We start from the raw sequence: 25222 nt of genomic DNA on the forward strand, positions 1-25222 counted from the left end.
ATTCACCGCGCCGCTGACTTATTACTCTCCTCTCTATTTAGCGAGTTTAATTGAGGGGAAAAAATTCAGTGTGTTATAGGAGCTCGCCGCGCACGAGACCGTTCCTAACTTGTTTTCAAAGGTTTATTATTGAGATTAGTTGTTTGCTCGATGACTGAATGATAGAGCTGCGTGTTATTTATAGAGTGACGAGCGCCGCTATAATAATTCAATCATCGTAAAACGCTCATCGACTCTTATCTCGGGCTGTATAATGCATTCCAATAATCGCCTCGCGCATTTCAACCCAATCAAAATGAGCCTCTCATTGAATTCCATAAGATTCCAAAGGAAAGTGCAATTACTTTCGAGCCGATAATCTCGCAAGCATATCAGCCGCACGTATTTCTCGATCTCTCCCCTCTAAATCGACAGCATCAGCGGAAAACCGCGGGCATAAACATCGATAATACCCTCCTGCGCTCAGAGCTCTGCGTCTCTCGCACGACGCCGTGCGGCAACTGTAAATATAACATCCACGGTAATTTCACGCTCGCTGCCTACTTCCCCTGCGTGCAGTATGAGAAAAGCGATCTTGCACATATGCACGGACATATGCCACCACACCCGCGCGCGAAATAATCATTCCGGCGTTATGCGCCTAGCTCTACGCTCGATTAGAACACGAGGCGCGAGAGACGAAGAAAGGAGGCCCTCAAAGACTTCCGGCAAAGCTACTCGAGGCGTGACACTGGTACAGCAGCGGAGAGCAGCTGAATGTTTGTGTTTGTGTGATGCCCTTCTGTGCTCGTAGACACACGCACACACTTTGGCTACGCGAGTCGTCACCGTGGCTGCAGAGAGCAGGAGTATTCAGACCGAGAACTCGGACGCCAGCTCGCGTACACTTTCGAGTTCGCGAAGCGATTAATCGATTCTCCGCTTCTCAACGCTTCATCGGAGCGACGACTCTGCGGGCAGAGCGAAAGAGAGGTGGACTTTGTCGGTTTTCCAACGACAGCTTTTTTCGGCGCTTTGAGAACGGCTTTCGGTGCATCGACTATGCTGGAAGAGGAATCTTTTGCGCAAGTTTTTTATTTAAACCTTTCGGTATTTCGGTATCGAATCGCCTAATACACACGCGAACAATTATCACGAGCATCAAATTACGCCGCAGAGAACTGAACTGTGAGAACGAGACCGTATCCCCAAAACAATAAGCAACAATTAGAATTTAAGGCACCATTACGGCTCACTGGGCCATGCCACACTCGCATCGCCCTCCCGAAACGCCGCAGGAGAGGGCTTTTGTTTAAAACTACCGCACGAAATGAAGCAGCGTATGAGCATTATAAGCGGGTATGCAGTCGACGCGCTCGCCGGCGCGTGATAAATACCGTAGAGTGTACACACGCATTGTCAAACGGCTGAGGAAAGGAAGGAAGCCTCTCCCGCGCGCCGGGAGAGAAAAAAAGAAAAGCGCGAAGTGCATCGGGAACTGGACCGTAAGGCGGACTCTTTCGCTCGCTGTGCGCGCGTGTGTGTACGCGTATAAGGGACTTTCCAATCGTGGAATTTCACAGCGTGATTTTCTTCTTCCGAGAGCGCGGCCGCGAGTGTTGTACATATATATTGCGCAATGAAAACTGATATTGTGCTTTTCACGCGCGCTCTGGGGGACGTCTGGGTTTCGCGCATATCGGTTTCGATACGCAGATACGGGTATAGGTTTCGGAAGAAAAAATGGAGCAGGATCGTTACCGAATCTCCGACATTCGCGGAAGGCGAAAGCTTGCGTTTCGCTGTGCGTTGCTTATCGTTTGGAAAGGAATATCAGTGCAGCCGAATGCTTGTATATAGTTTAGAAACTGCATGCTGCGCATCGTTCGATTTTTACGGCTTAGCAGTACACGCTATAGGTGCAGGGTCTTACGGTATACTTCACACTGTTATATTCTTCAAATTTATCTTTTGTTAAAAATATACCTCTGTATAGACGTATTTTTAGGAGTAAACATTTTTTTGCGAGCGTTGAGTCATGTTAGCGCATAGTTGAAGAAAAAGCCGGAAACAAATTTAAGTTAAACGAGAGAATATAGGTATGAGGAATTTCCTAGTAGCTGGAATAAATAAGAAATGGCGGTAAAAAAGTGTAGCACGTGCAGCATAGAGCAAATATTGTGCCGCGGTGAAAAACCAAGCAATTATACAGAAATTATGCTGACGAGAAACCGGAAAGTGCGCGCGCTGCACGTTCTGTATAATAATTACGATATTATTAACTGCTATTAATTTCATGGCTGTATTTTATGGGTTATCTATAGCTGCTGTTATTGGCGTCTATAATAATAAATACAAATCAGACCACTTATAGCTTTTTCCACCTTTATTGACAGGCTAGATTTATGACGGCAAGAATGGCAAATGAATGTATATCGTTCGAAAGCTGTTCCTCTCTCGTTTTGCATACCGGCGCGCGACAATGTGGTATTCGAAACGTCTCTTTCGCTTTTGATCCCCTTTCTTTTCAAATTTTAATCTCATTCATGAATTCAATGGTAATTTTTGGCTATACGGAAAAAATGATTTGGTAGGCAGTCGAGTGTGATTTACCGCTTTCGTATGCGCGCATTGTTACGTATCTGCCTCGAATTTAGCATTTTATAATTTAATAAGAATCTATTTTCAAGCGAGGTGTTTTCATTCTACTCTGAATTTCTGAGTTAACTTAACGGATTATCTCCGGTGGAATATCCGAGGAAAAAACGGAACGGACGCGTTAGTGGCGCACATTCTCGAGAAAAACAGAATTAATAAATTTAGAAACGGGAAAGCTGGCCCGACGACTCAATCGTCCTGAGAGCTGAAATTAATGAGAGGAAAAACAGCTTTTAGATAGAAAAATGTATATGCATCAGTCTCGCGCCGCTATACATTTCGGCTGTATGTCATTTCACTTTCTAAATTTCTTAAAGTGAAAACTCACTAAAATTTAAGTATGTAGCATACGCATGGTTTAGCTTATTTTATACTCAATAAAGTTTCATTTAACTGTGGATAATTAACTGCAATCGTTACGAAGAGATATAAAATATCAACGAAGTGCTCGACAACACAGAATACAAAGCCGATCGATATCCCGTGAGAACAAGCGCCCAATAAGCGAGCAAACAACGTCTATCAAACCTCTATATCGGCGCTAACTTGCTCAGCGGCAACAAAACCCACAAACCTTCCAGGCGAATCAATTAAGTTCGCACGCGGCAGTAAAGCGCAAAAAACTAAACCCAAAGAGGATCGCAGGAAGAAGAAGACGGCCCTTCTGAAAGTACTCTCTGCGTGGGTCGATCGTTGAACCCTTGCGCCAGAGTACCTATACACACAGCGAGGCAATGTCTGCAAGATAGTGAGAGCTGATGCATCGGATTACTACACACGTAACACACACGTACACGCGGCCGTGTACCTGCATCCATTCAAGTGAATCATGACACGCGAGCGGATGTTCGTCGGCTGCAGGTTGCTACGAGAGCTGTGTAACAGACTCGTCTCTATTGGCGGGCGGACGACGATTTGTTTTGTCCTAACGAGATAATGGGATGTGCGCGGCGTTCGACCGGCCTCTTACTCTCGAAAGGAAATCATTGTATTATTGAACGCCGATGGGACAGTCTTCGCTGCTTCGCACCGGGTTGCGCGAACGCTCTTTCGACATCCTTTCGCTCATCCCCGCGCGCTCGCAGCCAATCAAGAGTTCAATCTCCTTGTTTATTTCATTCTAATAGCGAAAAATAGACGTGTCCGCGTACAGTAAAATGGCATTTCAAATCAGGAAAACGTCCCAGCAGAAACTAGCGACGTTTGCATCCGCAGTCACTCCCGATGCTTCTCTCTCAATATGTGGGTTAGTTGTAATAGGTTGTCGAAGGGTTTACAAAAAATCGTAGACCTGTCCAATCGAGTATTGCAACCAATCGCTACTTTTAAACTTTCATTTCAGCGACGCGAGATCGTGCATACTCGAGAAACAAATTGCCACGCTTGATTGCGCAATTATCCGATTAAAGCATCAAGGGCTGTAAAAGTTGAAAGAAGTAATCATACATGCGCGACAATGAAGCGAATACGAAGAGTAGTGCTGAATCGGGAGAGAGAACTTTTTCTTTTCAGAGTCAATTGGAGTACGTACACACCAGACTGTCACGTGCGGCAGAAAGAAATGTCGATGAGCGCTAGCATGCAGTTGAATGGAGAACCAATTAAAACGCAGAAACAGAGCGTGCACCCGCCTAATTATTTTATCTCCACGATGCTTGCTTTTTATTCCTGCAGTATCTCAGTCTGCCTTTCGAGTGCTCTCGCGTGGTGAAACTCCGTAAGATACAGCCCTCTGATTGGAAAACTTTTTTTTTCCAGTAATTGTTTGCTCGTTGACCGTTTATACATTTTCGCTCTCGAAACTTTGTGTTGAAAAAAGGAAAAACAACAAGAGCCGTGATTGCAGTTACGAGGCTAAAGTACAATTTTCGTTATCAGCTTCCTTCGCGCAAAACAAAACGCAGACGGCTGTGACAAACGAGCGCGAGCACTGTTATCGTCGAGCACGTGGAACATTTAAATTGTAAAGAGGCGCGTGGGTGAGAGAAACACGTGCGATTATAACACTGCAAAAATACGCTGCAATTACTCTGTACAAGTGCGCCCCGTATGCACTTTCGGAGCTACGGAAGAAAAAAAACATTCAATTTCCTCGCGAGCAAATCATATACATGATTCAATCAATCGCGCAGCCGTCCCCTCGATTTCTAAAGGGAAAATCGGCGAGTTTTCACGGTAAACATAAAGGCGGCGCATAAACAGCGAGCGGAGAGGCTTACAATATACGCCGTTAGCGGTAATAAGATTGATGTAATAAGACAGTTTTGGAGCGTGACCGACGCGGCTCTCCGTGTATTATATACAACTGTGTGCGCGCGCAAGTGTATCGCAAGGTGTTCCACTAATGGGGAAGCGCGAGTCGCGGTTTGTGTGTGCGCGCGCGCGCGCGTACTTATAGAAAACGCATACCGCGTACACTATATACGTGCGGAGGAGCGGTATATAATAAGCGGCATAGCGCGATCAGAGTTTACGACCTGTGGAGGAAGTGTTTACTTCATCAGGGCAAACATCCGCCGCTATAGTTCTTGCGATTTTGGTCGGATTCGAGATAAATATTTTTGCTTAGCTAAAAACCGGCAGAGACAAGCGTTTGCGAACCGAGTTGCGAGGGGCTATCGATCAATCGATCGCTGGTAAATGCGGACATTAACGATAGTCGAGTAATTTCTTATCCGCTGACACGTTCGGGTTTCAGTCAGACCGCAACGATTCAGCGGATTCTTGATAACAAATGACCCTTCGATTTCTCGTACGTATATAGGAGCTCTAGAATCCAGTCGCGTTTAGAACGCTTTCGAGATTTTCCGCGAGGTAGAACGAAATTTACGCTTGATGGGAATAACGAGCTTTTGAATTCTTGATTTATTATAGATTCAGAAGTCAAATACCTCAATTTGATGGACAAGAGTAACCTCCGCGCGAAGATCAAAGACATGAAGTGAAAATTACACACCGTGTGCAAAGTGTCATTATGAATTCCCGCAGTAATTTTCCGGATAATCAATTTAATTGCTAGCGTCGTATCGATCCGTCGCACAATGCAAGTAACGTGTCTCTTCTATTACAAGACCGATTGTCTCAAGTCAATGACATATCAGCAGCAGCAGCAGATCGGATCGGACGTTTTGAAAACAAACTCGATCACGAATGTGCCGAGGTAATAATACAGGCGGTGGTGTCCGTGCGCGAAACGTTACGTCAAAAGATACGCGTGTATACAAGCGCGATAGGTTCGCTTTTGTCCTGCGAGTGATGGGCGCGACACGTCGGATTGAATTTTTCCAGCCCCCGACCATATAATGCCGCTGCCGCGCACATGTATAGGCCAGAAGTGTGTCGCGTCCAACTTGCCGCAGACGGATGTCAGAGCTTAGAGCCGGTCAACGAGATAAACGTGTGATTTATCAAACGCAAGGGAGCCATTATCCAATTCGCGTCTCCTGTGTGGCTTTTACTTTCTTCAATCTGATTTTCAATCCGCCCCTCGATGCCTTCGTGATGGAGCCGTTACTGCGTGTGACACGTTGTTACAAGATTTGCCATCTCAGCAGTTATTGACCTCTATTCGGTTTCCTATTCGTTACATACGCAAATCGACTAGCACATGCGAGTACATCTATGCTTATTATAGAAAGTGTGTAGCATACGTGCGGAATGACGCGTTGATATTGGAGCGTGTTTTTGTTCTGATTACAGAGCCGATTGTTACACAGCCATCAGGCGGCGGCGGCGGCGGCGGCGGCGGCGAGAGAGACCGCGCGAGCATTGGCTCTCCGAACAATCACGAGTCACGCTCTGATTGGATTTATGCAATTTCACTGCCAAGCATAACTACACACAGCGCGCGGTTTCTGTTTCTGTGGAAATTTTATTTTGCGCTCATCCGCGAAGAGCCGCTCTCTGTATTTACCATTTCATCCATTAATATTATACGCGCATTTTTTCTTTTCACTACCGTGTGTATTATACAGCACAGCAGTCGCCGCGGCGCCAGATGGCGGAAGAAAATTTCCCGATGACAAGGAAGCGATAAGATTCGAAAAGCGCGGTTTTAACGACTCCATTATGCGCGCTTAAAGACCGGTCTCTGGCGCAATGCGTTTAACTTGGTTACAATGTATAAGCCTCTCGCACGCGAGAGAGACAGAGAGACACACGCTGGCTACCACTGCGCAGCTAGAGGCCGTTGTCCGACGCCATAGAAATTCCACTAACGACTTTATGCAGCCGCGAAAAATGCCATTAGGACGTATGCTGCAAATCCGATTTAACGCGAATGACGAGGCTCCGCGCTGCGATGTTTGGTGTGCATAAATTGCGTTAGCTCGACGATTATGTTTGCCGACTGGAAAATCGCAATCGGGTTAAGCTAGTCTTTGATTTTTCCTGGCTGCCGGAGATTGCAAACGAGAGCGATGATTACGAGTTCGCGCTGCATCGTCGGTGCAGTATACTGCAGCGCATGGAAGCAAGTTTTATCTTCGCGCAGTTGGGGAGCATTTATAAATAGAGTCGTAATCTTCGCTGATAAAAGAAAATCGATGTCCCGCGAGAATTCCCCGAAAATTGCAGCTTTGCGGAACGAGCGAAACAAGACAAGAACAGAAGCGAGGTGGATCACGGCATTCTTCAGTGAAACGAACGAACTTCAAAGAGAGAAACAGAGACAGTAGTTACAATGAACGTCGCATCAGAGCTAATTAGCGGCCATCAGCGAGGCAAATGAAGACAGAGAGACGTTAGAGAGTCGAAAGCACGAAGAGGGAGAAGGAATAAATAAATATGTTTGTACGTACGCGCGGCTACGGAATTAAGCGAGAGAGAACTTAAACAGCTTTATTTTTGCGCGGGGAGATCGTTTTGTTCTCTAGTTTCTATTGAAGATCCACAGCGCCTACTTACAGCGTGCGTGTAAAATATGATATTCTTTCAAAATTGCGACGCCGATTATGAGAGCCTGCGGTCGCAGTAAACCGGATCAAAGTAGCCTCGTTAATCCTAGTGAAAGTTCGCGCGCGGGTCAAAATATATTACTCGCACTTGCGCCAAATTGAGCGTAGCGCGTCCAGAAACCTCATCATATACGCTCGCATCGCCCATAATACAACGCACTAGAGAACTTCGCAACGCTGCGGCTATTGTTCCACTCGACCCTGTGTACGATACATCAGCCGCCGAGAAGAAAAAATATCATATGTAGAGAAAACCAGAGAGACGGACGGAGTTAGAGCCAGTTACTCTAACGGCACACAAAATAGAGCTAATCTAGCGGCCTCTTCGTATAAAGACTCGTTATAGGCCTGGATCTTAATAAACCAAAGTGACCTCGTTGGGGCCCGCGCGCGCAAACGAGAGTGTCGCTATACGGGACAACGGCGCAGCTGTGCGCGCGGCAAAGGGCGAGCAGCGCGCATTATGCATATACTTAGTGAAAGCGCATTGTTCTATGCGGTCGCGCGAGTGAGTCTCTATGCTCTGAGAGAAACGGAGACTGCGCAGAGAGGAAAGGCGCCGCCGACGCTGCAACAAGCTATCCTAAATTGCCTCCGGATTGCGGCAGTAAACGTGTTACGGCCGCCCTAAACCCTGCGGGCCGCTTTTAATGTAGAACTGAACGTAATTAAGTCTGTATTTCTTTTTTCAGGCAACGCGGTGAAATTGAGTTGTAAACAAAAAATAAGAATTAATTCTCTACATGCTACGCGTAAACATCTACCCGATCGGGGATGAATAACGCGTCCTTTCGAAAAACATCGATTTCAGCTATAGCCTCTGTGGGGAGATTACGGCACAAGGCGCCGTCAGCGGGTTTTCCCTCCGTGAATTTGCCGAACGGGTCTCTTTTATGCGTTTCCAGAGAGCGAGAGAGAAAAAAAGAGGGGAAGACTATCCAAGCGCGGGCGCTTGTTACGATCCTTAACGGAATAATGCCGGCGCGCCGCGGCCGCAGCTTCCTTTAATTAATGCGCCAGTGACTTTGCGGATATTTTTCCTTTTTTTGTACGCGCAGCGATGTTTCGAGGTTCTGAAAGCGCGCACAGCAGCTGAGAGGCAGGGTATACACAAACTTCCTGCTCCGCGGCTGATGTACCTCGCTTTTTACGTAATCCGTCGAGAGGGTTTTTCTGCTGGCGTGTGATAATCCGCGTTTTGTTTTCGGCTAAACTTGGGCAATTTATTTTTTTCTCTTCCTCCTTCTCTCTTTTGTGGTAGGCTTTGCGAAACGTAATTCAATAATACTTTATGCAAGAGTATGATTGCGCGTGTTCGAGCTGGTTAATGGCGCGGAGAGCGTTCGAAAATTTACTCTTCAGTTTTGTGATGGATGTTCATATAAACACCCGATTAATTAAATTACGCTGAAATGAAACTACTTTGACGATGATCGAGTAGCGTAAAAAAATAAGCTACAGGAAAATCGAGAGTTAGTACGCATAAGCTACGAGAAAGTAGACGTAATTTGCATTCGAGTCTTCGATACTTAGACGGAGCTTAAAGTTAAAGAAGGAAGTTTACGGAAAGCGCTCAAAGATACTTTACGATCCTCTTACGCGCGGACGAATGAAAAAAAATACCAGTCGTTCGCGTACATTGGAACACTGCGGTGTGTATAACGGGTTTTAATAATATTCAAATACTCCTCGTTAATAAAATACATTGAAGGATTGATCGCCGCGCGCTGCCTGTACAATTTCACCGCGCACTATAAAATTAAGCACGAAATTCTAATCACATCCATTAAAAAGTTAAAATGGAAAGCATAAAAGAAATTCCGTGTAATTTTCGACGTCATAAAACGAGCGTTTAGAACGTAAATTTAGGGGGAAAGAAATGTTTGCCGCGCATGTGCGCTACTTTTGCGTCACATTGCGGCGTTTTTGTCGCACCTTTTTAACTGCTCGAAAAGTATACACGCGCGCGCAGGAGAAGATGAAGCCGTATAGAAAATTTTATGTCGTCGGTCGCGTATCAGCTGCTTCGAAACCGCCTTTAAAAGTATTCTCGTCCCTGCTCGATGTTTTGACAGATTTTACGAGCGCCGAAGACGATTTATGAAAAACACGGAAGCCTTTCTTTCCTGATAAAATACGTCCTTCCCTAGACGCGAGAGGAGATGGGTCTCTCCTTTTTGTAGAAAACAAATTATTGCATTTTTGCCATTATGTTTGCCGTCGTATCGGGCGAGCGCTATGACCGACCGTAAATTAATCATTTTAAGGCAGTAACCTACTCTTCGGTATTTATATTACCTCAATTAACCGGCTGTTTATTTTTATAACTATATAAGGCATATAATATTTGCATTCAGGATCACTGTTTTCGTTTACGTATACGTAGCGTGCACTGCACACTGGTAAGTAAAAGAAAAAGACTTCGAAACAGTTCATTTGACCAAGCTAATTTATACGAGAGGATTGGAGCTTTCACCGAGTTGTAATAACGCTAGATGGAGTACGAACTGATACTATCAGCGGCTAACGACTTTTTCGAAATTTTTCGATTTCTCGCATACAGATGCTCGAAATATAGAATCTTAATGATCGACGCCTTGCGAACGTATTAACTATTTCGCAAGGCGTTTCACGCCCTTGTTATTCTAGATCGCACATTTGATTGTTGATCCGTATCATGACACTCGTTAAGTGTCCTCGGTATTAATTAAACGGGTTTCCTTGTACTTTCTGCTGATTTAAATAAACGCGGTTTGCCACAAATCGTATAGACATCCTCCGCTAACTGAAATTTTGTGCGTTGCTTTTCCACGTATCCGAGAAATCGGCAACAGCGACAATAACAAAATAACACTGATTCAACGTAAACAAAGATTTCGTTAGTTGTTGAGAATGGGGGATTTTATGCGTGTAATTATGGAGCCAATGTATACTCGGAGGATGCAAAGGAAACATAAACGCTGGCGTCTTGAATAGGGGAATGACATTTCACTCCGAACGGGACGACGCTTCTGTCAACTCAGCAAACACTTCATTTGCCTGTACGTGCACACAATGTCATATTGGGGAAATAATAAAGATAAACAAGAAAACAGTGTGGAGGCGACATTCGGGTTCGCAACGCAAGAGAGTGACGGCTTGTTTTGAACGCTCGTGCATTTTTTGTTGACATCCCGCATCAAGGGTTATCGGAATCGAGCGCGCGTTTCGGGTAAAAACCAGCGGCTCCGATTTGAATAATCGACGAGCCGACCGAGTTATCAATCACATCCTACTTTCCCGCAGGTACTCACCGATCATCCGCTGTCTCACAGCAGGCTCTGCTCCGCTATAGGTTAGAGTACTTTCCGAGTGGCCCAAACAGTCCGCTCTCCCTCTGCTCGACAGGTGCGGAAACGAAGAGGCACAAAAACAACAACAACAACAACGACGACGACGATCGCACTCTGTCAGTATTAGTTTGCTGCAGACACCGGCGAAACCCGTGATTCTCGCTTCCTAGCTTCTAGGAAGAGCCGAGGCGTCGCGCGGCTCGCAAACTCGCGACTGGCCGCGTAGCGCAGCCCGACGACTCCGATACTGCCGGCGAAGCTGTGAGTCAGGGGAAGGGAGTCTCTCTCCCTCGACGTAATGCCGTGTATCCCCGGCGCTTTCCACTTCTCTTTCTCTCTAGCTCTCCCTTCCCCTACCGCGGCGGCGCTAGCTTTGTCGAGCGCCCGAGCGGCTCTTCGACGCCGGCAGACACCACGTGCGCCGTTGCTGCACCGGCGGCGGCGCGTGCAGCGCTCCTCGCCGATGCAGTGTGTTGCGCTATATGGGCGAATTAACGAGGACCTGTGGGAGAAGGATCGACGGACAAAAAAAATGCACGAGGGGGGCCCCGCGTTGAGAGGGACTCGGAAAGATAAAAGCTGCCTGTCCTGGGCTTGTTATACGCGATGATGAAGACTTGGCGAGCGTCCAGGATGGTTTTATAGGTATTTCCTTTTTTTAATTGACGTCCGACTCTCACGGATTTTGTCTCTCTCTCTCTCTCTCTCTCTCTCTCTCTCTCTCGAAAACAAGATTGCGCAACCGTCGCGCAAAGCAGCGGACAATGCGTAGTTAATTATCGCTATCCTCCGGTCGTTTCCCTAATAGCACAAAAACATTATAAAAATATTTTTAAAATATTTTATATCATGAATGAAATATTTCTGCAATTATTTCAAGCATATTTATAAAATATTGTTACAATCTTATTTGTCCTAGGGTAAAAATATTTCGCAGAAATATTTTAATATAATATATCTAACATATTTTTTAAACATTTTTAAAATATTTTAAAACATTTTAATACCTTTTAAAACATTTATAGAATATTGTGAAAATATTTTAAACTATTTATTTGTTAATCAATTATCAAATATTTTAAAAAGATTTTAAAACTGTTTTTATAATATTTTAAAATGTTTATAGAAGTTATTAAAATATTTTAGTAATATTTTTAAAATATTTTTTGCGTTTCTTTTTTAAAACTTTTAATACGTTTTAAAAACATTTTAAAATGTTTCAAGATATTTGAAAACATTTATTAGATATTTTTAAATTATTCTATAACAGTTATTTATTGATCCACGTACAAATATTTTAGAAAGATTTCGAAATGTTTTCATAATATTTTAAAATGTTTATAAAAGTTATTAAAATATTTTAGTAATATTTTTAAAATATTTTTTGCGTTTCTTTTTTAAAACTTTTAATACGTTTAAAAAACATTTTAAAATGTTTCAAGATATTTGAAAACATTTCGAAATCTTTCTAAAATATTTGTACGTGGATCAATAAATAACTATTCTAGAATATTTTAAAAATATCTAATAAATGTTTTGAAATATCTTGAGACATTTTAAAATATTTTTTAAACGTATTAAAAGTTTTAACAAAGAAACGCGAAATCTTTATCGTCAAAGTCAAAACTTTGAAACAAAAACAAAAAATAAAAATTTTTACTGTATATCAAATCGTATAAAAACGATACCTGCGCATATTATCTACACCTTCAATTACAATGTAGAAATTTTCAAAGCTTTTAAAGATAACAGGGGTTAAAAGTGTCGGTCTGCCGGATTATTGTCTAGCTTATTATTATCTAGCTTTCGTTTTATTCCGTCAATGTCTGGATAATGATGAATTGCTATTACCGAACGGATATGTGAAAACGTGAGTTATTTTTCCAACGGGGAGCACTGACCCGTGAACTTTTGTATACTGCATTGGAAACGGTTAATTTATTGACGTTTGCGCGTGTCACTTATTAAGATAAATCTGAATAAAAGATAAAACTAGCGTTGCTTCATACATAATTCTTGTTGGTATTAAAAAAATTCGCGTATCTCATGTGATTTATACGGGGATTAATGTCGGTATTTATCATAATTTTACTGAAATATCAGTTACATAAGTGCCACAACAAACGCGCGAATCAGCAGTTCTATTTCCTGGAGTGTCAGCCCTAGATGTCCATATTTTTTGTGCACGAAACTATAAGGTACTTGCGTACCAGAGTCATGCAAACAATGATGAATAACTTTAAGATGGATTGATGACTGGATGCTATTGAAAGTATTAATAAAGCGTAATCTTTGTAGAGAATTTATTTGGGAAAATCAGTTATAAAATGCACTTTTTCTTGTTTTTGAATGCAACCGCAGAAATTTACTTGTTACGGCGAGAAAACTTAGTTCCGCGTAAAGTTATTCTAAAAGAAAAATTAAAGAAAGAAGTATACGGATCGTTATTATGCTCGTTAGCAAACAAATCCATAATGAATCAATTTTGTTCATTCTTTTTTCCGTGATCTAGTTTATAGCATCAGTTTCTATATATAGTTCTATAATAACTCGTAATACTGCAATGAGAAATCTAGAAAAAAAACGCTTACTTTTTTTTTAATAATACTTATTTTCTTAATGTTATGAACAATAAGAAAATTTTTTTAACGTCAATCTTTATCGTCAAAGTCAAAACTTTGAAACACAAACAAAAAATAAAAATTTTTACTTTATATCAAATCGTATAAAAACGATACCTGCGCATATTATATACACCTTAAATTGTAATCTAGAAATTTTCAAAGCTTTTAAAAATAATAACTCTATAATCATTCAATTTTTTACGAACTCGTAATACTGCACTGAGAAATTTAGAAAAAAAAACGCTTACTTATTTACTCAATGCTACGTGCTCAACAATAAGAACGTTTTAAAACGTTAATCTTTATCGTCAAAGTCAAAACTTTGAATCGAAAACAAATAAAAATTGTACTTTAAATCAAATCGTATCAAAACGATATCTGCGCATATAATCTACACTTAAATCTAGAAGTTTTCAAAACTTTCAACAACTCTATAATTATTTAACTTTGTTCCTTCTCTTTTTCACGATCTAGTTTAGCTTTACGGCCAGCCAACCAACTTCCAATTTGTCCTCTAGCATCCGTTTCTGTATAAGTTTCTGTCGTTACTTGTAATATTGTGCCTGAAAATTTGAAAACGAAACGCTTACTTTTGGTTTTTTTATTTTTTCACTGATAATAATTTTGATTTAAATCGCCTTGAATAATATAATAGCTTAATGATTCATCAAACATATAATCGTAAAAAAATATATTCAACTTACCCAACATAACTTGAGCAATTTTTAAATCTTGTAATTTCTCTTTCCCTTTCTGGCCCTTCCAACTGTACTTTGAACCCAAGCTATCTGTCATTATCTTTTCCATAATCGTATTTGTTTTAATACGATCATCTCGACCACCGAGACATTTTAATAGTTCTATCTGAAATTGCAAACAAAATATATTATTTTATAAACTGTAAAATGTTTATTATTTTATTCTATACTAAATTAAATTACCAAGCTTTCTTCGATTTCTGAATCCTTTTCAATCTTCTTGCTATATGCTTCAAACGTCCCCGCATCCTTAAATGGTAAAACTGTTGACCAGTCAAACTTTTTTGTTTTACCAGAACGACATTTTTTAGATGAATCAAAACGTTGCCGCTTAATTTCTTCAATCTCTGTGCTTTGCTTACTCAATAGATATATTATTTCTTTAAAGTATGCTGTGAAAAATAAGAAACCAATAATTGAAGAAATAGTTACTTATGAAGTTTTGAATATTTATTATGCATTACCTATATTTAATGCTCCTTCATCTTCTCCAGCTTTGGTTTCTATTTGACTTATAGATTTGGCATAACGATTCTCTATTTCTTCATCTCGCGTTAATACTCTTGAACTTCTTGGGGGGAGGCGTGACTTTATAGGAGTTTGATCACCATCAGATTCCTGTGTTTGTTTACTTGTTCGTCGATCTTCGATGTTTGCTACAACAGCATCCTTGCCAATGCTTAGCACGGCATCCTTTTCTTTTTCATTATATCTTCTACCTTTGGGTGTTTCATTTTCTACACCTAAATATAAAATTATTCCATTTAATCATTCTAAAATTTGTGAAAATATATATTTAGATTAATTATTATAACAGTTAAATTAATACCTGCAGTATTTGTAGGATTTGTAATCTCTGGCGAATTACTCCTCGAAGCAATACCATTTGCGATGTCTTTCAGGATTGTTGAAGTTGAACGTATATTTAATGGCGAAGGTTCTTTTCCATCATCATTTTGAGATTGGAAATTAACATTTAATTGTGGTGGTGTTTCAATCTCGGAATCATTTTTTTCCGAAAACGTATCACTACTGTTGTGATCCTTAGATTGTTTATCTGAAGTTTTGTTTTCTTTAATTGTTTTAAACCGTTTAACAGGTCGTTTTTCTGGGGTATTTTTCTCCGAGTCTTCACTAGAACTTTTACTCTTCTTCCTAGCGCGTTTTTGCCGCGTTGATTTGTAAGCACTAGCATCTTTTATTATATCATCAGCATCGGAAGTAGTGACTAGTAGCTTCAAGTTGTCAAGTGCTTCTTGATAGTCACCTAAAATATTTGGGCATAATAAAATAAATAGTTTGCCAGTAACAGAGATTGTTATTTATGTGCAATATTTGACACTATGAAAAAATTATAAATGCATCAATTTCGTTGTTTGCTGCACAAGTAATTAAAAACTAAGATCTCTTTGATACGTTTTGGTCTCAAAGCTTTTAACCAACTCTAAAAAATATTAAGTTACGATTTAATTTATTAGCTTACTTGCTTGTCCGCGTACTTTTATCACGTTATAATTGCTCCACTTTTTCTTATCAGGATTCTCCATCTCGATAACTGCTCTGTCAACTTTCAATTGTCCTTTGTATGGTGGCCAATAACAACATTTATCATGGTTGTGCAACCAAAATGTTGGCACAACCGACATTGAATGGTCACTGAACTCCACTATCTTATATTTTGCTGTGGTCATCGTGGATTCCGGGCTGTTGATTCATATGATAAGAAGATTAATAATTTATTTATAATAAAATATAATATGGAGGAATAAAATATTTGCAGGATAAGCAAACATAAAATGTCAGATAACATATTTTATAAAATTTTAAAAATCACGATTCAACACATTATATTTTTAAAATATTTTAGAATCTTTCACATGTTAGTAAAATATTTTCAAAATATTTTTTTAGGATTTTTTAAAAATAATTTTAAGAAATATTCTTAAAAGATGTTGAATGATTTCAATATCTTTTTAAAGCCACTATATTTTCTATAGAATATCCTGACCTTTTTAAGTAAAAATAATAACACTGGCTGCATGTGAAAAAATGAAAATCTGGTTTTTTGAAAAAGCTACTTTTTCAGTTATTGGCGTTTCTGTAAAACATCTTGAGAAAAATTATTAAATAAAAAAAATAATTTTTGAATACAGTGGCAGAATTGTATTTGTTATTATTCTTTATTTATTTATAATTTATTCATGAAACTTATACATTTTAAGCTTCAAAAATATCTAAATTTTGAATAATTAGATAGTATTTTTTTGATTCAATTTGTACGTATGTAACAATGGCATGATGTAACTTTTATCCTTGTATTGTATATTCACTAATTTTGCTTCTATCTTTGCACATTTCCACATTTTCAACTTATCATCTAATTTCACTACATGTGACTTTAAGTTTGAAGACTTACAAGGTTTGTTGTATACATCGTCGACTGGTTGCAATTGTTTTCCAATTACGTACATGATATTATTGTACCGAACGAAATTATAAACTTTCACGTAATCACCATTTATTAAAACGCAATCGTCTTTTTTGCTAGAAACTTTAATGCAATAATTATTGTAAAACAATACTCTATATTGATCAGTACATTGTCTAGTGGTAACCGGACCACCATTATGTGGCTTTTTGAATGTTTGGATGCTGCTGTTATTTATTGCTATATTTGTATTTTCAATAGTTCCATTTTCACGTTCGGAAACTCTTTTAGCAATTTGCTGTAATGGCTTGTCATATTTGCGGATCATGGTTTTTAATTTAAAAATACTGTTTTCAAAGCGGAACGCACTGAAGCGATCGAGATGACCAAATCTACGTACATCATCGACAAGATGCAAAACATTATGAACGTTGTGAGCTATGTAATTTGTACCATAAATCTTTTCAAAAGTTTTAACGAAATATTTTAAAAGATTTTCGGCGTAATTTAGATAGTCTTCTGACTTCGAATAAAGAGGACTTACTAATATCGTTATCGCTACGTGTAGAGAAAGAAAATTTTGAAACATATTTTTACGTAAGACGTTTTTTAGCACTATCGGCCCCGTATACAATAAAAATTGACGATATTCTGTGGCCTTCCAATTTTTTACACTTTTTAATGTTCTAGGTTTTCTTGCTAATTCAGAAGGTAACGTTTCCCGAAAACTTATCAACGCATCTGAAATAATGTTTCTATCCATAGTGGATAATTTGAACTGCAAAGGCTTATGTGTCCAAAATAACAATAATTTTTTCATAACCCCTAAACAAATTAAATGCATATAATCAAGTAATACATTTGTGACGAGTCCAAATGATGGTATTTTATTAAGAATTGTTTCTTTATGTTGATATTCCGGATAATATTCAAAATTTCTAAATTTATCATCAGATCTTAAAGATGCTGTTGGTTCGTTTGGAAAACAGACTCTATCAGTATATGTGCCTTCGATATCACATTTTGTGCAACTATTATAACCAGTTGGATATGAAATATTCAAGACCATTGATTTCGCAGGAGTATCGCAAACAAGCCCATCAATCTGAACATTGAACAATTTCCCTTTACATTCAATTTCTTTTTTATTTATTTCAACAGCTTCATCAACGAAAGGTTTTAAAAATTCATTAGCATCTGTAGGTTTATGATCCCCGTAAAAAATTCCTATTGGTCGAACTGTTTGTTGACTTATTTCGCTACATAAAATAGGCCAAAGAGTTTTTTCCGATGATTTTCCGGTTGGAGCTCCATCAGTATTAATAAGCAACCTTAGATCAGATTTGTTATTTCCACATTTGATTATTTCTGAAGCTATTTTAAGAATCGCATTTTTCAAGCCAAAATGATAATAATCCCCTCCTGCAAGTCTAACTATCTTTATATTTCTCGGGGTAGACAATAATGTTCTCGAATCAAGAGGAAAACGTTCGTTAGCATTATATTTATTTAAAATTTTTAATAATGCTGTAAGCGAAGTGTGCATAATATTATATTGAATTGCCCAATGTTTTATTTTGCATACAAAATTACTTGAAACCGTTTCGCGTTGAGATATGTCATAAGCTATTTCATCACTATCGCTGCTGGCATTTGATGAATTTTCATCAGAATCGATTGAACTATATCTATACGAATAGTCACTATTCGATGATTCGCTACCAGAACCTGCACTTTCGAATGATTCTACTTCACAATGAAGATCGGCATTATTCTCAATATCACTTATTGAAACTGGAATGTCACCATCAGAGGTACAGGAACGTGCATTATTAACATCCAAATCCACATTATTTATAGGAGAATTCAAAGATATCTCTTGTACCAGGCCAAGCTGATTTAATCGACTTTCTACCCTCGCTAGAGATAAACTTTTTAATTTTTGCACTCTTCGTCGAGCGGATCTTTTCATAGAAGTTGTTTTATTTCCAGACATAGTTTTTTATATTTATAAAAAAAATCTGCAAAAAAAAAAAAAATCTAATGCATTGAATTTAAACAATCTTTCTAAATTTGTTAATTCAAATTACATAATATAATAAAATAAACATTGATGACTTGGTTCGGTCAAGTTAAAATAATATGAAGTGCTTGCGTATTACATAAACTATGGAGGAGGCCTCTTTTAAATCTAATACATTAAAGTATTAATAAAAACAAAATTAATTAGCTGATAGTTATCCTAATCTTCTAACCTCAAATAAGCCTACCTCTTACTGCACGCCAAATTTTTTAAGTCAGATCACAATGCAACCAATATATGAACAAATTTTATACCTCTGGGGCATAAAGGTTAGAAAAAATATCATTGAATCTCTGTTAAATATGACAAATCAGTCAACGCTAGCCAGAAAGTGAAACCTCGCACCAACTTTTTTAAGCCAGATCTCAATGCGTCAAGAATTGCATTAGTTTGTGCATACAGTATGTTGAGGTATGGCATTTCTAAGTTGCTTGCAAAATTTCAGACCTCTGGGGCATGCAGATCAGGAGAAACACTATGAAATGTCTGTTGAATCTGACTAATCAGTCCACGCCAGCCAAAAAGTGAAACCTCGCACCAACTTTTTTAAGCCAGATCTCAATGCATCAAGAATTGCATTAGTTTGTGCATACAGTATGTTGAGGTATGGCATTTCTAAGTTGCTTGCAAAATTTCAGACCTCTGGGGCGTGTAGATTAGCAGAAATAGTATAAAATGTCTCTTGAATCTGACTAATCATTCGACGCCAGCCAGAAAGTGAAACCTCGCACCAACTTTTTGAAGCCGGATCTCAATGCAGCAAGAATTGCATTAATTTGTGCATACATTATGTTGAGGTAGGGCTTGTATAAGTTGCATGCAAAATTTTAGCCCTCTGGGGCTTACAGGTTAGGAAAAATATCATCTAATGTCTGCTGAATCTGACAAAGGATTTGACGCCAGCCAGAAACTGAAACCTCGCATCAACTTTTTTAGGCCAGATCTTAATGCAGCAAGAATTGCATTAAGTTGTGCATACGTTATGTTGAGTCATGGCATTTGTAAGTTGCTTGCAAAATTTCAAACCTCTGGAGCGTGCAGATTAGCAGAAATAGTATAAAATGTCTCTTGAATCTGACTAATCATTCGACGCCAGCCAGAAAGTGAAACCCCGCACCAACTTTTAAGCCAGATCTCAATGCATCAAGAATTGCTTTGATTTGCACATATACCATGTTGAGATAGGGCTTTTCTAAGTTGCATGGAAAATTTTAGACTTCTAGGGCTTGCCGGTTAGGAGGAATATCATTAAATGTATGCTGAATTTATCACTTTTCACTTCACTTTTCGCCAGCCAGAAAGTAAAACCCTGCACTAACTTTTTTTAAGCCAGATTATAATGCATGAAGAATTGCATTGTTTCGCACATAAATCATGTTGAGATGGACCAAGGATAAGGAGAGAATGAAAAGGAGGATGAATGTTCTTACATTATTATTCTATAGGTTAGAAATGTTTAAAAAATCAAGAATGAAATTTACCGTTTGAACTATACTTCTCCCTTGCTTCTTCTCGATAAGAGTCCGTCCTCCTGGTTTCGCGGTATTTTGTGTAGGTATAGCCTTTGTCGGACGGTATATAGGTATCGTATCGTGTTCGTCGTACTTCTTTGTCAGCTCACTGTAACAAAATAAAGATAATCACAGAATTGTATAAATATTAATAGATATGATGACTGGTGACAAATATTATTACACTATCTATTGCACATTTTCATACTTACATGCGAAAAATAAATTCGATTCACGATCTCTTGTAAGTAGGTATGCGACAGATCAGTCATCTTTAGATGTAAGCTCCGCCATTTGCATACACCCAGATAACATAGGTCACAACGCCGCGTCATAGCGTGCCCACAGTATTTTGGACTTTGGTCACTCTCGCGTTACCGATCGTTGGTAAAAGTTCGACACTTTGTTAATCGCACCACGTGGCGGCAAATTTTGAAATATCGGGACAGAAATTTCTTTGTTATTTCTTACCACGATTTATGAAAATTAGGAATATTAAAACCATGCAATTAATTCTTTTGCAATGACTTGTAGGACAATGCTATTTTAGGTGTGTAATTAATATCGTTGCTAACAAAATTTAGCATTTCTATGTTGTGCAGAGCATATCTCATTTTTTTACAAGTTAAGTTGTCAATCAAATTCAGTAACCCGATTCTAAATTTTAACTAAAATTAATTAATTAATCAAACTGACAAAATCATCTTTTCGCCCGCGAATCAACGTGCTGAATCAATGATTAAAACATTGTTTAAAAATTATTTATTCATTATTACTTTTTAGTTACATACTAATTATCGAGCAATGAATTAAATATAAGAATTTCAGCAATATTTTTTGTTCATCAAAAATTATTTGGTACATAATGCAAAATTTTGTAATATTAAAAGAAAATACATTGTTTGTTGGAATTTTTTATAAAAATTATATATAAATATTTGCGATGTAACGGGCGGGGCATTTATAAAATCATTTTAAATGTACTATAATATTCATCAAATATATTTTGTTGTAAAAGTAAAATCTATTATTTAACTATTCTTAAGATATTTTAAAACATTTTATCATAATCTTTTTGAATCATTTATGATAAGATTTTTATAAAATGTGCACAAATATTGGCAAATAGATTTAAAAAAATAACACTTTGGAATGTTTCTAAAACCTACTGCAATATTTTTTAAACATATTTTATTTTGAAAGAAGTAAAAGGTATTATTAAAATATTCTGAAATATTGTATAATAATGTATTTTAATCATTTAAGATAATATTTATTCAAAATATGCATAAATATTGGCAAATATATTTATAACAATATAATTTTAAAATATTTCTAAAACCTATCGTATAATTTTTACAAACATATTTTATTTTGAAAGAAGTAAAATATACTATTGAAATATTCATAAAATATTCTGAAATATTGTATAACAATGTATTTTATTCATTTAAGATAATATTTTTATTAAATATGCACAAATATTGGTGCATATATTGCAACAATATTTTGTTCCGATATTTTAAAAATGTTTTTTAATATTTTCGAAATATCTTTTATTAAAAAAAAAAAATGTTTAAAGAAAATATTTTTGGAACATAATAAAATATTTTCGTAAGACATTCCACGATATTTTTTGGAAATATTATGATAAAATATCTATGAAATATTAAAATATATGTTTTTATTATATTTTAGTTTTAAACAAAAAAAATGTTCTAAATAAATGTTTCTATAATCTTTTAATATATTTCACACTAATATTATGTATGCTATATTTTACAAATATTTTGAAAATATTTTGTTTCTTTATTTTATAAAAATCTTTTATTTTTAATCTTATAATATTCTCTAAATGTTTCAAAAATATTTCAAAATATATGAATCTTTTGAAATATTGTGTGCTGTTAGGGTTCTTTTTAATGCCGTCATTTGGCTCAGTTCGAACAAAAATAACCCAAGGCAAAGAGTTGAATAAAAAGCTTCTCGAGATCGCACGTTAAACAAACTCGGGAGCTAAGTACGGGAGCTAATTCAATTAAGTCCGCGCGAAGCAAGCTCCGGTGAGATGAAAATGTCTCTCTCATCGCAGCCTTATGCGTGGCGGGGGGAGTAGAGGCACGGAACCAGGAAGGGCGAGAGAGGTATGATTATAGGCCAAGTGGGGAAGGGTGGAGGCAGGTGAACCACGACACCGACCCTCGAAAATTTCCTCTCTCTCTCTCTCTCTCTCTCTCTCTCTCTCTCTCTCTCTCTCTCTCGTTCCGCCCTCTTCAGTGTCATCCTTGCCGGAGGGCTAACTCGCGGAGAGCGCGTTTCTGTAAATTGAGCCTGTGCGCTTTTCCCTCTCGCCCTTTGACCTCTCGGCCTCCGGGCTTTTGACTTTATACCCCAACGATGGTTTAACGTATTCTTCCACTGAGACTCGGTAATTCGCTTGAAATGTTGAAACAAAGTTTTATAGCGGAGCTGATCGTCGCTGCGTTTAGTTTCCTAATCGCGCGGGAGATAGGATTGACCGTTTGAAAAACTTTTTACGTTCCAGATCATCGAATTAAACGTTTGTCAACGCCGGCACAGTAGTACTTGGTTATACCCGCCATCTTCGGCGAAATATCGCAGCGTGCAAATAATTACCCCCTGCGCGTGGGCTAATTAATTCTCTAGCTCCTACTGGCTCTAAACGCAGGACGCGCCCTAAAAAATTCCACCGCCCGACGGCGCGCTGAACAATGGCCGGCATTAGCTTCCTAATGCCGAAACACGCCGTACGGCTTTCAGATTCAAATCCGGAAGATACCGCCGCAGCGCTCCGTTCGCACATACGGAACTGCCGCGAGATGAAATCTGCGGCGAATAATTCAAACCTCAGTATTATCATCCCCTCTGCTGCCTTATACCCCTACACGTTCGCCGCCCCTTTTACGCCGCATTGAGTTTCCAAAAATCTTGGAGTCGGCGCCGTGGAATAATATAATACACTTTTTACGACGAGCGTTTCGGGTCTCTCGCGAATGCGATTCTTCCGACAGATATAGATGCCTATACGCAGAGCGAAAGTATCTATAGAGGGTGAGCGAAAGAGGAGAGAGAAAGAGAGAGAGAGAGAGAGAGAGAGAGAGAGAGAGAGAGAGAGAGAGAGCGGTGGAACCCCTTTTGATCAATACTCGCGCCCTCCAGCAGCAGTAGCGCCACCCCCGCAGGAGCTTCATCTCTCGCTCTCCTCCGGCGCTCTTTCGGCCCTCGTCGGCCTGGACCGAGCGCGCAAGTCGATTCTCTCCCTCCCTCTCGCGCGCGAGGATATGGTTTTTCCTTCCTCCTTCTTTTTTATCTCTCTCCCCCCTGGCCGCTTTTGGCTCCGCTGCAAGTTCACGCGCGGAGTCAAGTTCAAGAACCCTCGCGCCCGCTGGATATTAACCTCTCGCTCTCTCTCTCTCTCTCTCTCTCTCTCTCTCTCTCTCTCTCTCTCTCTCTCTCTCTCTCTCTCTCTCTCTCTCTCTCTCTCTGCCTTCCTTCTCTGCCATACTGCGCGCTTATCTGCGCCAGCGTTTCCGTGTAGTTTATGGTTCCCATACTCTTTCGGGCAGCGTTTCGTTTTTCCGCTCACGTTCCTACCATTCTTTATCGGTCCATACACGCTTGCTCTTTTCTTCTGGTTTTCTCCACGCTGCTTCGGAGTCAAGTTCGAGACTTTTAATGCTCTTCTTGTGCCCGAACCCGCACTTCAATTTCGTAACTGTATCCTTCTAAAAAAAATCCAACCAACAAGCATTGCACGACACAAATCGATCGAAGAAAGAAATGCGCTGACCGAGGGATATATTCTCCGCGTGCCCGCAGCTCTGTCACGAAAATTGTCCCTCTGCCCTCTTCTTTATATATATTCTTTCTCAGCGTGTAGGAGCTCTCCCACAGTAGTCGGCTTCGGGATTCCGCAGCTCTAAAAGCCGTCACAAGGGCCTCTTTGTTTCGCTACCCTCCTATATACCGCAACCGCACTGCGAGTCAGAATGGGAGAAATCACGATTTGGCCCCGAGCTGGTTGCGCGACATTCTATACTGTATATGTCAGCTCTCGTCGCGGGCCCTTTTCAAGGATACACTCGCTCATGTGTGCGCCGATGCACGCGTTGATTCATCGAAGAAGTTATTAAAAATAATCTGATAGGCTGTCGGGGTGACGAGCCGAAGTAATTTGGTTAGACTGCGGTTAAAGTTCTTGGCTTTTACAAAAAATTATTGTAAAAAGTCGCATCGCTTCAGCCAGCTGGCTGAATAACAAATTAAATCATAAGAAAAGCGTAGAGAAGATTCTTCCTTTCCGCTTGCAGTATAATACAAGATGCTAAAACCGCGCGGAGAAACGCTCTACAGCCTGCATAATCGCGTGGCAATGAAGCGTGTATGACGTAATTGCGGCGGAATTACGCCTAATAAGCCCCCGGAGACGGAAAAAATGTGATGAAAAACGAGAAGAGGACAGAGCCGCGCTGCTTCTCGGTACGTATAGTCGCTATGGTGTATACGCAGGTACTGCACGCAAAGGAGTAACGGTCGAAGAAGGCGACTCGCGCATTAAGGAGTCTTTAAACACCGAGTGCGGACAGCCGGCTTTACTTCGCCATGTATGCGTGTATACATAATACACACGGAGGAAAATAGTGCGCCGTGCGTTGCTCTTTCTCTCTCTCTCTCTCTCTCTCTCTCTCTCTCTCTCTCTCTCTCTCTCTCTCTCTCTCGTGGCTTGACCGCGAGCTTATACTTGCGACTTTTTCGAGCGAGTTTAACACGCTTTTGAGAATTTGGAATTTAAATTCCGCCCGCGCGAGCATGTTCGGATTATACGGCATTGTTTTATTTTGCAAATTTTTCGCGCCACTTTGCCGCGGTTAGC

General features: G+C 39.4%; 2 protein-coding genes across 5 annotated transcripts in view; both read right to left on the reverse strand.

The window, feature by feature from the left end:
- LOC100118628 (growth arrest-specific protein 2) overlaps positions 1-11179 on the reverse strand; it is a 41328-nt gene extending 30149 nt beyond the window's left edge. For 3 of the 4 annotated variants that reach the window (XM_008210714.4, XM_008210716.4, XM_001602502.6), the window contains exon 1: positions 10886-11173. The gene's annotated coding sequence lies outside the window, so the exon portion shown is untranslated. Of the gene's footprint in view, positions 1-10885 lie in introns of all 4 variants that reach the window. The other variant, XM_031925730.1, reaches the window with a different exon arrangement.
- Positions 11180-13212: 2033 nt separating this feature from the next.
- On the reverse strand, positions 13213-20772 carry LOC116416645. The gene is made up of 8 exons (XM_031925703.1): positions 20541-20772; positions 20299-20437; positions 15790-16010; positions 15136-15573; positions 14771-15049; positions 14490-14698; positions 14253-14412; positions 13213-14111 (listed from the first exon to the last, which is right to left on the reverse strand). The coding sequence occupies exons 3-8, from the start codon at positions 15995-15997 to the stop codon at positions 13990-13992; spliced, it is 1416 nt and encodes a 471-aa protein (XP_031781563.1). The 5' UTR covers positions 15998-16010; positions 20299-20437; positions 20541-20772; the 3' UTR covers positions 13213-13989.
- Between the last annotated feature and the right edge of the window lie 4450 nt (positions 20773-25222).

The sequence above is a fragment of the Nasonia vitripennis genome (genome assembly GCF_009193385.2).
Source record: "Nasonia vitripennis strain AsymCx chromosome 3 unlocalized genomic scaffold, Nvit_psr_1.1 chr3_random0004, whole genome shotgun sequence".
Classification (NCBI taxonomy): Eukaryota; Metazoa; Arthropoda; class Insecta; order Hymenoptera; family Pteromalidae; genus Nasonia; species Nasonia vitripennis.